The 15,137-nt window shown below is 42.4% G+C and overlaps 1 protein-coding gene across 17 annotated transcripts in view; it reads left to right on the plus strand.

The window, feature by feature from the left end:
- Positions 1–15,137, plus strand: part of PHACTR1 (phosphatase and actin regulator 1) — a 499,921-nt gene that overhangs the window by 206,104 nt on the left and 278,680 nt on the right. Inside the window, exon 1 of one of the 17 annotated variants that reach the window (XM_070244109.1) lies at positions 10,868–11,495. The exons of 9 other annotated variants lie outside the window; for them this stretch is intronic. Coding sequence is in view for 2 of the 8 variants with exons in the window: in XM_070244103.1 (XP_070100204.1) it covers positions 11,958–11,961 (4 nt within the window). In the remaining 6 variants the exon portion in view is untranslated. Of the gene's footprint in view, positions 1–10,867; positions 11,992–15,137 lie in introns of those variants that run through there. 7 more of the 17 variants (XM_070244105.1, XM_070244104.1, XM_070244106.1 and 4 more) reach the window with 7 other exon arrangements.

Here is a 15,137-nt window from a genome sequence, read left to right on the forward strand (position 1 = left end):
ATCCACAGAGAGAGCAGATTAGTGGTTACCAGGGGCTGGGGAAGGAGGGAATGGGGCGCGACTGCTTGTTGGGTACAAGCTTTCCTTTTCAGTTGATGAAAATTTTATGCAACTAGATAGTGGTGATGGTTGCAGAACATTGTAAATGTACTAAATGGTACTGAATTATACACCTTAAAATGGTTAAAATGGTAAGTTTTATGTTATATATATATTTTACCCCAATTTTAAAAAGGTCTTATGGATCTGGGGTAAGGCATTCCATGAGGTATTTTTAGGGGTTTATAGATGTGCAAGACACATTCTCTATCCTCAATGAATTTAGAAATGCACTGTCTGATGAAATTAAGAGGTTCATGTCTTTCCTTCTTTTCCGTGACCATGAAGGTGTCTTTGCTTTGGTGACAAATTGTGTCTCTAATCAAATAATTGCTCCACCGATGGATGAATTGACATCTGTCAATGTCTGATGATTTATGGAAGTTGTACAGCATTCAAAAAACCTGAATGGCATAAATTCGTAAGATCTGAATGGCATGTGTACATTTCTTTTCTACTTGAGATTATATTTAGGAATTCATGATACTATAAGTCTGTAGGCTTTCTATGCATCTAGCCTTTGAATTTTCTTGCTTATGCTGGGACAATAGAAAAATTACTGATAAAAGATGATTGTTCTCCATATTTAGATCATAGGTCATTTTATGGACTATTAACTTTGCCAACTGCATGTGGGATTAATTGGAAGCAATTGGAACGTTCTCACTACATTGCACCAATTCCTTTCATTAATTAAGAGACATTACCCTCTGTTCTAGAGGTGACAAAAGGAAGAGCTCCTGCTTTTATTACCAGACAGCAGCCACAGAAAGAAAGGCAGCAATTACAGTGTATCTGAGAATTGAGGCAGCGATGGGGGCAGGAATCCCAGTATGGTGGCTTCAGGGAGAGATGCTGATTCCAACCTCGAGGCTTTTAGGTATGCTCCAGTCTAAGCATCTAGTTCATCTCCCAATTACAGTTTACCCCTCTATTTGATGGGTGACAAAAGCAAGCTGCCTAAGAACGGAAAACATGTTAAAGGGGATTAAACAACAAAGGAGTTAATTAAGAGAATCGTCTCAATATTCACAATTACGTATCTATACTTTTTTTTTATTAAGGTTATAAAAGTTAACATCCTTGTGAAATTACAGTTGTACATTATTATTAGTCATGTTGTAGGTACACCACTTCACCCCTAGTGCCCTCCCCCAACCTCCCTTTCCCCAGGCAACCACCGATCAGTTCTCTTTGTCCATATGTTAACTACCACCTATGAGTAGAGTCATACAGAGTTTGTCTTTCTCTGTCTGGCTTATTTCACTCAACATAATACTCTCAAGGTCTATCCATGTTGTTGTGAATGGGACAACTTTGTCCTTTTTTATGGCTGAGTAGTATTCCATTGCATATATATACCACAACTTCTTTATCCAATCATCAGTTGCTGGGCACTTAGGTTGGTTCCATGACTTAGCTATTGTGAATATACTTTTTAATTAAAAAATAAATTGGAAATAAAATTAATAAAGCAACATCTATATACATTTTAACAATAGCTTTTTAAAAAGTAACTCTCTTATTTTGAATTTATTAAGAGTGTTGGGGATGGAGTATGTGTGTGTGTGTGCGTGCGCGTTTGTGTAGGCTTGTGCTTCAACAGATCCTATTTGTCTCCTTAAAATAATAGTGTGATCAGATTACCATAAGGGAAATAGCAATTTAACAAACATTTTTAGAATTTCCTCTTTGTAAGCCAGATAGGGTAGAAGGACAGAGGAAGATTCTGGGAGTGGGGATGAAAGGGGTATTGAAGATTTCATGGTGACCTTTGGGTAGAGATGTCTTCTAGTCGCTCAGTCGTCCCAATGCTCCCTCTGGTTTTAGGACCTTCACAAGCAGTTGACCCTGCCTACATCACTCCTTCCCTTCTGCCTCCGATTTCTATCTGGCTAACTCCCACTTCTCCTCCAGGTTCCCATGTTAGCCACTTCCTCCAGGAAACCCTCTCTAACCGTCCCCAGACTGATGAAGTCCTATCACTCTGCAATGCCACAATTCTATTTCCCCCATGATAGCTCTGACCACACTTTGTGGTTGTTGCAAATTTACTTATCTTCCCTTCAGGCAAAACTATAAGCTTTGTGACAGCAGGCACTATGGCCATCTTGCTTTTATTCTTCCCCCAGTACATTCACCAGTGCCTGGCATGGTGTTAAACAAATATTTGCCAGGTAAATGGATAATGGACAGATGAAAAATGAATGAATGAAGAGGATTTGAATATATCAGTATTTCCCAAAGGATAGTTAATAAACTCTAGTTCCTCAGGGTTTCCAGAAGAAGGGGAATCCAAATTAGGAAATTTGGGGATAAACAAAGCTAACCAGGTTTATTTGTTGCAGGACTTCTCAGAGCATTTGAATGCTAAGGTGCATGTAACCTTCAAGGGGAAGGCGGAATCTGGTATACAGTATTACTCAGGACCATTGACCACAGCTCCTGTTCTTTAGTACAGCGTTTCATGAGACCAGTATTCTGAGGAGAATATAGTGGGAAACATTACAAGAGACAGAGAATGAGGGAGTGTGTTGGCCGATGAGAAGGAAGGTAGGGAAAGATGAAGTGTATGGAATACCAAGAAGTCTATTATAGCAGAAAGTGAAGACAGGGATGCAGGGCAAGATCAGGAAGCACCTTGAATGCCACACTAAAGAGCTTGAACTTTATGCTGTAGGGGAGCAATGTCAATCTTTGAGGAAGAGTGTCATGTGGTGGCCTGGCTTTAGGAAGATGATTTTGGTGGCAGTGTGAAAACAAAGCTCAGAGAGACAAGCAATTTGCAAATGGGACACCAGTTGGGTTATTATGACAGTTCTAGGAAGACAGGCTAAGAATGTGAATTAGAGAAATTGCAATTGATATAAAGGGGAAGGCTCCAGAAAAGTAGATTAAAAGATCAGAAGAGAGGTCATTCAGTGAGGCATAAGACCAGGAGAGAGATTAGGAGAGAATCCAACATTTAAGAAGTAGGCAAATGGGGAAAAGAAAAAGAAATAAGTAGAATTCGTTTGTTTCTCAAACAGTAGCTTAGAGTAGGTGGTGTTGTAGAAGTCAAGAGAAGAATCGCAACATGCTGTCCAACACGGTAGAGGGCTCAGAGGTCTAGAAAGACTTTACATACAGTAATGCTGGTGGATTTTTTTTTTTCCTTTTTCTCCCCAAAGCCCCGCAGTAAATAGTTGTATATTCTCTGTTGTGGGTCCTTCTAGCTGTGGCATGTGGGAAGCCGCCCCAGCGTGGCCCGATGAGCAGTGCCATGTCCGCGCCCAGGATTCGAACCGATGAAGCGCTGGGCCGCCTGCAGCGGAGTGCACGAACCCAACCACTCAGCCACGGGGCCAGCCCCTATGCTGGTGGATTTTTAATGGCAGTAACTAGATCATTAATTTTGTAATATTTCCAACTTTTAAATAAAGGAAAGAATGTCATAAACTAGCACATGGCCAGCTAAGCTCTTTCTGACTGTGGCTCTTTCTGCTGCACTATTTAGATAAGATATTCTATATAACCCAACCCCTCACTCCGGCTTCCCAAGTATAACCTGCAGAAAGATAACTAGTCCTGCTGTTCTTTTCTGTGATGACACGGGTTGCCTTGTGATTCTCACATCAGTTCATGCTTACTGCATTAGGTTCTGTAAAGAGGGATAAAAAAGACAGGGAAAAACAAATTTTTCATTTTTGAATGAGTGATGAATTAATGACTTGGGAAAAAAACAAAATCAAAAGTAGTGAGACTTTAAAAAATAATTATAATAATTAGAAAATTCCTCTAAAAGCACAAACGTGGGAGCCAGACTCTCCTGGGTTTGTGCCCTGACTCTACTGGCTACAAGTCTACTCTGTTCCAGTTTTGACGCTAAGTACTTAACCTGGACCATTTCATTTATCCCACAATAATTCTATGACCTAGGCATTATTTTTATCACCTTTTTAGACATGTGGACTTACTAAAGGTCACACAGCTAAAGTAATAGGGTTAATTTAAACCCTGGTCCTCCCTAATTCCAGGGCCTGGGCTTTGAGCCCTATGTTACTGTGCTCTAGGAGAGCATAATGGAGGCGCTATTTCTCTTCCGATTAGGTTTTGTTGCATGTTCAACATTTACATTTCATTGACATGGATCAGGAATTCAGGAAGGGCTCACCTGGGTGATTCTGGTTCCCAACTCTGATGAGGTTGCAGTCAGACAGTGACTGTGGGGGGTGGGGTTGGAGCATCTGTAACTCTCTTTATGGGCTCTCCACACGGGCTAGGTTGGGCTCCCTCATGGCGTGGCGGCCTCAGTGAAGTCCACTGCTTCCCTGCCAGCTGGAGGCTTCAAGAGCAAGTGGTCCAACTAGTAAGGGAGAAGCTGCCTTGCCTTTTATGACCTAGCCTCTGCACTCCCACAGAATTACTTCTGCCACCCTGGCTCCAAGCGTATTCCAAGCCCACCCAGATTCAGAGGGCGGGGAATTAGATCCCACCGCTCAACAGAGGAGAGGCAGGGTTCTAGGAGAGTGTGTGCAATGGGAGATACAGTTGTGTCCATGTTTGGAAACTATAATCTGCAACGTGGAGGTTTGGAGTGGGGGTAAGAGGGAATACCCACTCATGCAGTACTGACACTTTGCTGGAGGTCTCATTTAACTTGGGGCATTATAGTCTTTTTCTGTTTTAGACATGAAGAACGGAGACTCACAAACCTACCTGGCCAGGGTCTTTCAGCACCTGCTGTATGGCAGGCCACCTGACAGATGCTTTACAAAAGCCACCTCAGACTTCCCCCCAGTTTATCATTATCAGCATCATACACAGGAAGAAACAGAGGCACAATAATCTGCCCCAGTGAGCAGGAGGCAGAACTAGAATTCAATCCATTCTCCGCCTTTTAAACACTCATTCATTTGTCTCATTATAAGGGCCACTGTGTATCTCCTCTCCCCTCTTGTGTCTTTTTTGGGTCTTAGTCCTATTTGGCCACAAGTCATCACATAAATTCCACACCATGCTTTGGAGAGAATTAAAGGAAGCAACGAAACTACCTACGTCTCTGGAAAACCGCCTTTTTCTATTGTCCTCTCAAAGTAAAGCTGTCATGTAGTCATTATGCTGAGCTGGCCAAGAAGCAATTTGAAAAATGGCTTCTGAGATTGGCAGTGGCATTGAGTTGGCAGGGAGTGGGGTATTAACTGCTCTGTTATAGATTATGCCGGAGGCCTCAGATCTTGTTCCTGTCAGGCTCAGCCTTCCTTCTGGGAAGCTCTGTGTACAGCAGCCCCCTTTGCTCTGAACAAGAATCCTTTGACCTCGTACCTTTCTTGTTTGTGATGTTGCAGGCCTTCCAAGAGCATGCAGAAACAGGCTGGTCTAAGTATAGCAACCTAGTGAGCTTAATATGGCTTTGGCAAGAAGATCCCGATACAAAGAGCCTTAGTTAGCTGGCCAAGAATAGCAAGGGACAAAATTAATTCAGTTTAAAAATAATAAATGGAAATGGAGAGTGAAAAAGAAGGAGGGAGGCAGAAGTGAAATAAAGAGGGAAGAAGGGAGGGATAGAAAAAGGAAAGAAGAAAAGAAGGAAGACAGAGGTCTTGGAAGTCAACACGTTCACCATCTGAATATGTGCCAATAGTACATTGAGTAGAAAGAAGGTAGGGTGAGGAGAAGAGCACTTCACCAGGCGCTGCCATCTCTTGAGCTCCCTAATCCCATCTCCAACACTTTATTATTACCGTGTAATATCTAATAAGGCTTAATATTAAGAATAGATATTTTCCATTAATTGACACAGACATTAGCCAATTGCTCTGCCAAGCACTCTATAGATATGATCTCATGTAATGCCCACAATACCCAACAATATCCTCATCCCCTTTTTACAGGTGAGGAAACTGAGGCTTGCAGGGTAAGTACCTTGCCCAGCAGACAGCCCTGCTCTGTGCGGCGCATTGTAAATCCAGCAGGTGGTGACAAGGGCTGACCCCTGGGGACACATAGAGAACTTCAGGATTGAGTCAAGGAGGGAGTTAAGCTTTCCCAAAACTCAGCTACTCTTCTAGCCCCTGGCCAGGCCTCCCAACACAACCCCTCCTCAAGTCTGAGGCTGTACCAGGCTCCAGAGTCTCCAGAAACCCCATCAGTAATAGTTTTTCTGTTGACGTTAAGGCTATTATGCTGTTTATGTGGGTGGAAGTATGCATTTATTATGTGAAGCATTAAGCGTATTTTCTCTTCATCTCATTTAAAAGAGAATTTATTAATCCCTTAGTACATGAACTGCCATTTATTTAGAGGTGTTGTGGAAACAAAGCAGAGAAAACAATTAATAAACTTGAGCAACTGATAGCCTAGTAGGAAAACAACTTGCATGTCATACCGGAACCCAGTGAGCACAATCCTTGGGCACCCATGAGCAAGCTGTTCTCTAGTCCTTCCACTTTAAAAAAAAAATAGACTTTATTTTTTGGAGCAGTTATAGGTTCACAGCAAAATTGAACAGAAATCACAGAGAGTTCTCACATAATCACATACCCGCACAAACGCGCAGCATCCCCCGCTGTCAGCACCACAGTGCTCCATTTGTGACAACTGATGAATCTACATTGACACATCATTACAATGCCTACAATGACAGTTACTACAATGACTACATTGACACGCCATTAGCACCCAAAGTCCATGGTTTACATTAGGCTTCCCCCTTGGTGGTGTACATTCTATGGGTTTGGACAAATGCGTAATGACATGTATCCAGCATGATAGTAGCATACAGAGTAGTTTCACTGCCCAAAAATCCTCTCTTCCACCTACTCATCCCTCCATCCCCCCAACCCCTGGCAACCACTGATATTTTTACTGTCACCATGGTTTTCCTTTTCCAGAATATCATAGTCAGAAGCATGCAATATGGAACCTTTTCAGATTGGCTTCTTTCACTTAGTAAAATGCATTTAAGTTTCCTCCGTGTCTTTTCATGGCTTCAGAGCTTTTTTTTTTTAGCATTGACTAATAGTCCGTTGTCTGGATGTACTACAGTTTATTTATCCATTCACCTCCTGAAGGACATCTTGGTTGCTTCCAAGTTTTGCCAGTGATGAAGGAAGCTGCTATAAACATCCATGTGCAGGTTTTTGTGGGGACGTAAGTTTTCAATCCATTTGGGTAAATACCAAGGAGTGTGGTTGCTGGATCATATGGCAAGGGTATGCTTAGTTCTGTAAGAAGCCATCAAACTGTCTTCTAAAGTGGCTGCACCATTTTGCATTCTCACCAGCAATGAATGAGACTTCCTGTGGCTCCACACCCTTGCCAGCATTTGGTGTTGATCCCTCCACTTTTTAAAGCATTACTAAACCAAATTATGTGGAAACAACTAAACAGCCGGACATAAAGCCAAAAATGCCTCTGAGTAACAAAACTAAATGTGACATCCTGTGATGTCCGTGTGGCAGGGTTTCTTCTGCTCTTATTCAAAAACACCCTACTCTTCCTCTGCACAAAGTACTATTAATTAGGTTTTCTGTTTTCTCAGCCCACTAGGAACTGGAAGCATTAATGAGATGGAGACACTAAAGATATAAAACAAAACTCACATGCATCAGCCTGTTAACAAATAACTTAACAAATAAGTGTGTAATCCTGTATTCTCTGGATGCATAACCGCACATCAGCTTGCCATAACTGGTGTTTATAAGGATGGCTTAAAACACTGGTTGAAAGAATAAGATGGTATTCAAGATGCCACAGCTATTAAAAATTGACCATATGTCCCTATCTTATAGATTTGTTGTCAGAATTAAATGAAATGTATGTACATGCTTAGCACAGTGTCTGGTACGTAGTACTGCTAACAAGTATTGGCTGCTAAGTAGCAATGGTGATTTGGCGATGGCAATGACACCAAGTGGTTAGACAGTTGGAAGGAGGAGAAATGGACAGGAAAGGGTATTGGAATGCCTCAGGCATTTATTGAGATCCTCCTACGTCCAGGGAGACTTCAAAGGTAAATGGCATGTGGTTCCTATTCCTGAGGAAATCCTTGCCTAGCATGGCATATAATTATAATAGAAGGTGATCAATGTTATAACACACCTATTTATAAAGGTGGTGTGAAAACATAGATGAGGGGGCTGCTAACTTAGACTGCAAGATCAAGAAGAGCTACAGTAAATATTGAGCTAGGCATGAACGATTGTGCTGTTTGGTGAGGGGTAGGTATTTTAAGGAGGGACATTCCAGGCAGAGGGAGCAGACTTTAAACGAAGGCATAGAGTCATGGAAATCAGGGCCCAGTCAAGCATGTAGACGAGGGCAACTCAAAGAGAGTGTAGTTAAGTCAGGAGATGGGCCAGCAAGTCCCCGGAGGCCAGTTTATGATCGCCTGTGTGTCATGGCAAGGCGTATGGATTTTATTTGAAAGGCAGCAGGTTGCTATTAAAGACTTTAAGCTGAGAAGCTACATGATTAAATGTCTGCATTCAACGCACATTTGCACTGAAGGCAGGATAGAAAATCAACTTGAATGGGTAGACACTGGAGGCAGGGAGACCAGGCAGGCGTTCTTGGGATATCTGGGTTATGGCAGAGGCCCTGGGACTTGAGAAGAGGTGACAGGTAGACTGGACGAGACAGGAGGTCTGTTAGAGAGGCTGTGAGGAGAAGGGAGAGAGAGGAGATACGTAGAAAGCACATCCAGCATGTTTCTGAGGTTCCTAACTCGGGCGATTGGGGAAAACCAAGTAAGGAACTTGTTACAAACCTGAGATTTATTTTTTAATCTTTATGATCCTCTGGTGGCATGAAAGAAGCTGAAACTTTAAGAGCCTTTCAATTCCGAGCTTATTTGATATTTTCTTGCTCCACCCAAGATAACACCACTTGAATTATGCCATAAGGCTAGAACCCAATGCATGCAATTTATTTTCCTAAAAGTTCCAAGTAGGGATAGACAAATGTGTACTCAAACAACAAATTCCAAGCCAAAAATGACCAAATATAGTTTAGGACTGGCCTGTCTAATGTGGTCGCCACTAGCCACGTATGGCTATTGAACACTTGAAATGTAGCTATTCCTAATTGAGATGTGCTGTTAGTGTAAAATACATATAACTCATATTGTATTTCAGAGATTTAGAATGAAGAAAAGAGTAGAAAATATTTTCTTATTAATTTTTATATTGATTACATGTTGAAATAATATTTTGGATATATTGGATTAAATAAAATATATAGCCCAAATTAATTTCACTAGTTTTTTTTCTTCGTTAATGTGACTATTAGAAAATTTGAAATTACATATGTGGCTCATGTTGTATTTCTATTGGACAGCACTGGTCTAGGAAATTCTATTTTTGCAGTGTCAATATTTAATGACTACATACAGACCAAGGATATTTATATTTAGTATTATTGCTTCTCTTCCCATTATTGTAGAGGGTCTCACCACCTGATTTTTCTAATATCTTACTATATATCCTTATTCTCGTTAAGAAAGAAGTAGTTACCATAGTGACTGCTCTAACATAGTGTATTTACTACACTTGGAGGGAGAGATATAAACAGACATCAATCTGTCGTTCAGGTTTACACATGTGTATTTTTTTCATGTGTATCTTGGTCTTCCCTTGCAAAATAGAGCGCTGAGACTAGGAGACCTGACATCTAATTCCTGCCGGTGTCCCTGGCTTCTTTAGGTCTGTATAAGGAGAATAGTAATTATCCCATGCCTACTTCAGAGGGGGCTATGTGGACAGTTACAAAGTATTTTGAAGGTTATTCCTAAGGCACAGTATCAATCTAATGAGACAGGTTTATATAGTGATGGTATCTGATATTACTCACAGTGCTGGAGAACGGCAGGAAGGAGAAGGTAGTGTTCTTTGGTGGAATATGAGTGGGGGAATGCAGAAGGGAGAAAAGAGGTCAGACTAGGAAAAACCAAAAGAAGATTGATCAATGTTAGCATTTGTTCCCATCAACTTCCACAGTCCTTTTCAAGTACTTCCCATATTCAGCAACAAGTCTCCACTGGCTGGGAGAAAACTGGGAGCCCAGAGCCCCCTCTGCATACAGTTTATCCTGGCTTAGACACGGAAAAAGTGAACAGGTTGGAGTTTTTTATGTTGATCTTTGTGTTTCATGATGCTTTAAGTGTCATGCTCATTTATGCCATCTAAGTTTCTCAAAGAGCCTGTCGCTCATGGGTCAATTCTGTGTTTTAACATGCTTGCCCCTTGATAGAGATCATTTGGACAGAAATGACAGACACTAAGAAAGGGCAACTGGGAGAGACTGAAATGATTCTTATTACCTTCACCCAAGACAGTGGTGGCTTCAAAATATCCGTGTGGATTGGCCTTGGGATTTCAACACGGTTGAAAGAGAGGCTGGGGGCTTGGCCTTTAAGAGATATTTGCACAGCAAGCAGGCAGTTTGCAGTTGGATGCTATGTTTATTTGAGGCAGCTCGGGGAGGGTTTATCACCATCAGAGTCAGGGCAGGTGGGTTGGTCAAAGACCCCTCAACTCAGTCTATCCCTTTGGCATTTCACCAAACTTAGGTATGTGGCAAAAGGAATCAACATTCTAGGTTTTAGACTTCATTTGCACATGTGTTATAAATCCGTGTGAGGCTTTTCAACTGATGATTCACTCTCTCATTTGAAAATCCATTCAGCGACTTATCTAATCTACAGACAGCTACCCTAAAAGGAAATCAGGGGAACTGTTACAGTTACATCTGGAGATGTCACTTCTGGAGAAATCCCTGCTAACTCAGCACTGGCATTTAGGGGGTCCTCCACCCAAGTCGGATCAGACCAAAGGGAAATAAAGATACGCTGCAAAAATGCAGCCCTCCTCCTGAAGTTTCAAGAAAGGTTAATTGCCATTGTTTGGTGTTTTAAGTGTCTCCCTCTCTGCCTCCCCCCCTACTGCAGGGGGAGGGGGTCAGGCTGGGAAGAGGGGAGTGGAGGGGAGTTTGGTTTCCTGATCAGAACTCGAATAGCATAGTTTGAATTATATAATGGAGCTGCCGTGAGTCAGATGACAGGCTCACTGAGTAATTCCCTGCAGAAGGAGACAAACTGCATGTTAAAAAGCTCAACAAATACTCTTTAAAAAAAAAAAAAAAAAGCCCAGGCCGTGAGTTCCAGACTTCCAAGCTGCAGTTTCCTCTGTATTCTATCCGGGCTGGAACAGCTGGGCGTGCGGGCTGCGTCCGAAGACACGCAGAGGCTGCTGCCGAGGGCCAAGTACAAGTCGGGGTCTCGTGTGGATCACCGGGTTACTTTCTGTTTCATTTCGAAATGCACCCTGCTCCTCAAACTGGTTGCCTCCAATGTCAAGTAAAACGCATGACTCCTTGGAGACTCCAGCCAGGCTTTTAAGAACTGGGGCTTTGTGAAGGTAAGAGGCGATCCGTGTCCTGCCAGTTGGGGGCTGCCGGCTCGGAGCGGTCTGGGTGCCTGCGGAGAACGCCAGGAGGAGTCTGCCAACTTGTTCTGGGATTTGAACGAGGCTGGAGAAACCATCTGTGGAGGGGTTTTCAGGTTAGGAAAAGGATAAGATGGACCCTTTCCACCCCGGATGGGTGGCCACCCGGTCCGTAGTGAGTTGAATAGATCCCCAACTCCTGCTGGCTCCCTTCCCTTCCCCATTCCATGCCATGTAGGAGTGGGTCAGCCGTCAGGGAATTGGCACGGGCTGGTCCAGGGCCGGGAAGGAAGGCGAAGGGGCTGCCTGGCACCGAACGACTGTATGGGCGTGTGTAGCATGTGGATTTCAGAGCCCGACACTTGAGGAGACTCGCTCAGTCCAAGAAAGCCCAGCTATTGGCGAGCCAGAAAACAGACCCAGAAAGGAGGATACATGTGTGAGTAAAGAGCTTTGGGGAATCTGTAAGGTAGGCATTTGAGCCCTAAAGAATTTTATTGCTCTTTGTGTACTTGTTAGTTGGATTTTGTATTGGTTTTACGCTTTGTTCTGTTTAGGGAATTTTCCCTTTTTGGAGCTGCCGATATCAATTGATTTGGTTTTCACTCCTGGACCCGGTTCCTAGGATGTCTTGGAACCCACTGGTGTCAGTGTAGATGCTCCAAAGTCAGAGGAGATGGAAAGGAATCTGGTGGTGGTGTTCAGACCTGGGAGCTTCGCTCGCCAATCTCACTGCAATGGAGAGTTGCTGGGAGTCTGGACGCCTGCTGAGCCCGGCAGCTTAGGAACCTCAGGAAGTTTCTGACTTAAAGAGACAGGACAGGAAAACTCAAATCGGCAATGTTAGTTCAGGGGAGGTGGGCACAGGGAGAAGTGATCGATAAAAAAGAAAGATGGCTGGGAACGTGGAAGGATAAATAAAGGCATCGGTTCCACGGGGTCCCATCTCAGGCTGTGGCATTTTGAGGTTTGCGGCATGGAGATAAAAATCAAGTGGGAACTGATAACAGCTTGCTGGGGTGAATAAGAAATACTACAATGGATTCCTTTTTTTTTTCACTGACTCCCAGAGAACCTGAGAAAGAGGCAAGGCATTAGTTTGGAAGAGTTCATTTCTAATTGCTATTATTTTGGCCACATGAGGTGCTCTAAACAAAATAAGGTGATGTTAGGACCAAAGGGAAAATGTGCTTACAAGGATGCCTATAAAGACATATTCCAGATTTTGCTGCCCCTCACCCCACCTCTGCCTTACTCCCAGTTTTGGCAAATTATATGAGTTGAATGTGTCTGATATAAACAACTCTTTAGAGTGGTACGGTTATCACTGCATGTGGATATTTGGCTATCAAATAAAAATGATCTTGAATCAGTGGTTCTTAAATCTTTGAGATCATGGACCATGTTTGGGAATCAAAAAGGTTTTGTTGATCATGAATTTCTAGAGTCCTCTCTCTACTGTCGCCCTATCACTCTCATCTCTTTGGATGCTCAGCAAACAAAACTAAATGATGACCACCGAATCAAAAGGCATAGCATAATGAGGTTTCTAATGAAAGGCCACATTTTAAATATAGATAGTATAATATTATAAATATTCATGATATAAGAGAACAGCTCGTGGAGCCCCCTTTGCAGGCAATGGCAGTCCCTCAAGAAAACACTGCTTAAATAATTAATAACCTAACACAGTACGTTCCTTTTATCCAGGTTTCCATCCATTGAAACTTGCTGGAAAACCTGCATTTATGCACTTCAATAATATAATGAGGACTCGGATTCCTAAGGATGACATCCAGACATTGCAAGACCCATCAGTGCCTTCCAGATCTCGGAAGATAGCATGAGAGGCTCGGAATAGTTTTAGTGTTGAGTGTATTGCCTTGCACTCTAATTCTCTAAAATTTGGTGATCTGCCTAAATCTTGGTGCCCACATTTTCCACACCAAGAACCAGGACTTTTGGTCTTACAAAGGATTTTTGTGTTACTTTCAGTGGGAGAGTCAGCCTGGGAAAGGCAGTTGGGATGCAAAATTGGACGTCCATTCTGGGACAGTTCAAAAGTTAATGGGACAACTCATCAGAAGATATGAAATAGGATGGCTTTTGAAAATCCTGTCCTCATAGAAATGTAGACACTTTGGTTAAAAGCATAAGTTTTTTGTGTTCAGACTGACTTGGGTTTGCATTCCAGTTCTGCCACCTGTTTGATGAGTGACATTGAACAAGTTTCTTGACCTTTCTAAGGCTCAGTTTCTTCATCTGTAAAGTTGGATAGTAACAATACCTACCTCATAGATTGTATGGGAAGTAAATAAAACACTGTATGAATAGAACAGCACATAATACGGTGCCTGGCATAGTTAGCACCTAATAAACATAACTGCTATTATTATTGGTATCAATTATGGTACCCAGTGACCACAAAATATTTGAAAAATCAGGTTATTTTTTCCTTTTAAATGCCAGAGAGCAAAGAATCTGTTGTGCAACCTTAGATCAACATTCACAATCCTCAGAATGTTCTGGAATTAAGTCTTCCACCCTTGTCCAGCCCACGAAGGACTGCATTTTTATTTGCTCGTTGCAGTCTCCTAACATGGCGATTTAAAGCTTCCCATAAAGCAAACTTCCGACCATCTACTATAAAGTCCAAAGACAGGTGCATAATTAATCTGAAGGGCAAAGATGTCTTTTGCATTCTATAGGTGTTCAGCTTTCTGTTAAATTCAGGATCCACAGCTGCAGGGAAGGGGGTAAGAGAATGAATTTCATAAAAGGTCCTCCAGGTATGGCCTGGGCTTCTCGAGGAAACTAACTGAATACAAAGATCCCCCTGGGATTGGTCCTAAAGATGGCAGAGTAAAGAATAGTGTAGCATGTCTCCTTCTGAGAAATCCCCCACAAAGACAACGTGAAAGCCTAAAATGACGAGAAACAGAAAGAATCCGGTGGAATTATAGAAAAATAAGACACAAGATTCAAAAACAAAGAAACAAATTATGAAATGTAGAAACACCCCAAACTTGGAAATACGATAATGCTAAGGAAAAAGAAAGATGAGTGGACTGTGGGAGAAACAGCAGAGAGAGTGGGGTTGAAAGACTTGGTTGTTAAGTTCAGTACTTTACCCTGGGTTAATCACTCAGTTAAGTCTATTTCCTCGTTTGTAAAATGACAAAATAATTCCTCCCCTGCTCTCAGGGCTACTGAGACCAACAAATGAGCTACTGTGTCAAAACTGAAGAGATGGCAGGAAACTTAGAGTACTCCCCCCCAACAATGCTGGGACCCTGAACCCCACCTGGGCCTATCACACAGGTGTTGGTAACTATTTAGGATTAAAGAAAATTGACAAGAAGGAATGTGTATGTTATTAAAAAACAGGATTTTCTTCTTGATAGTACACAATAATTAATGAATAACCAATAACTATTGTCTTAGTTTGCTAGTGATGACATAAGAAAAAACCCCAGGCCAGGTGGCTTAAACAACAGAAATTTGTTTCCTCACAGTTCTGGAGGCTGGAAGTCCAAGGTCAAGGTGGGGCAGGGTTGGTTTCCCCTGAGGCCTCTCTCCTTGGCTTGCAGATGGCCACCTTCTTGCTGTGTCCTC

This window comes from Equus caballus, chromosome 20 (assembly GCF_041296265.1).
Source record: "Equus caballus isolate H_3958 breed thoroughbred chromosome 20, TB-T2T, whole genome shotgun sequence".
Lineage (NCBI taxonomy): Eukaryota > Metazoa > Chordata > Mammalia > Perissodactyla > Equidae > Equus > Equus caballus.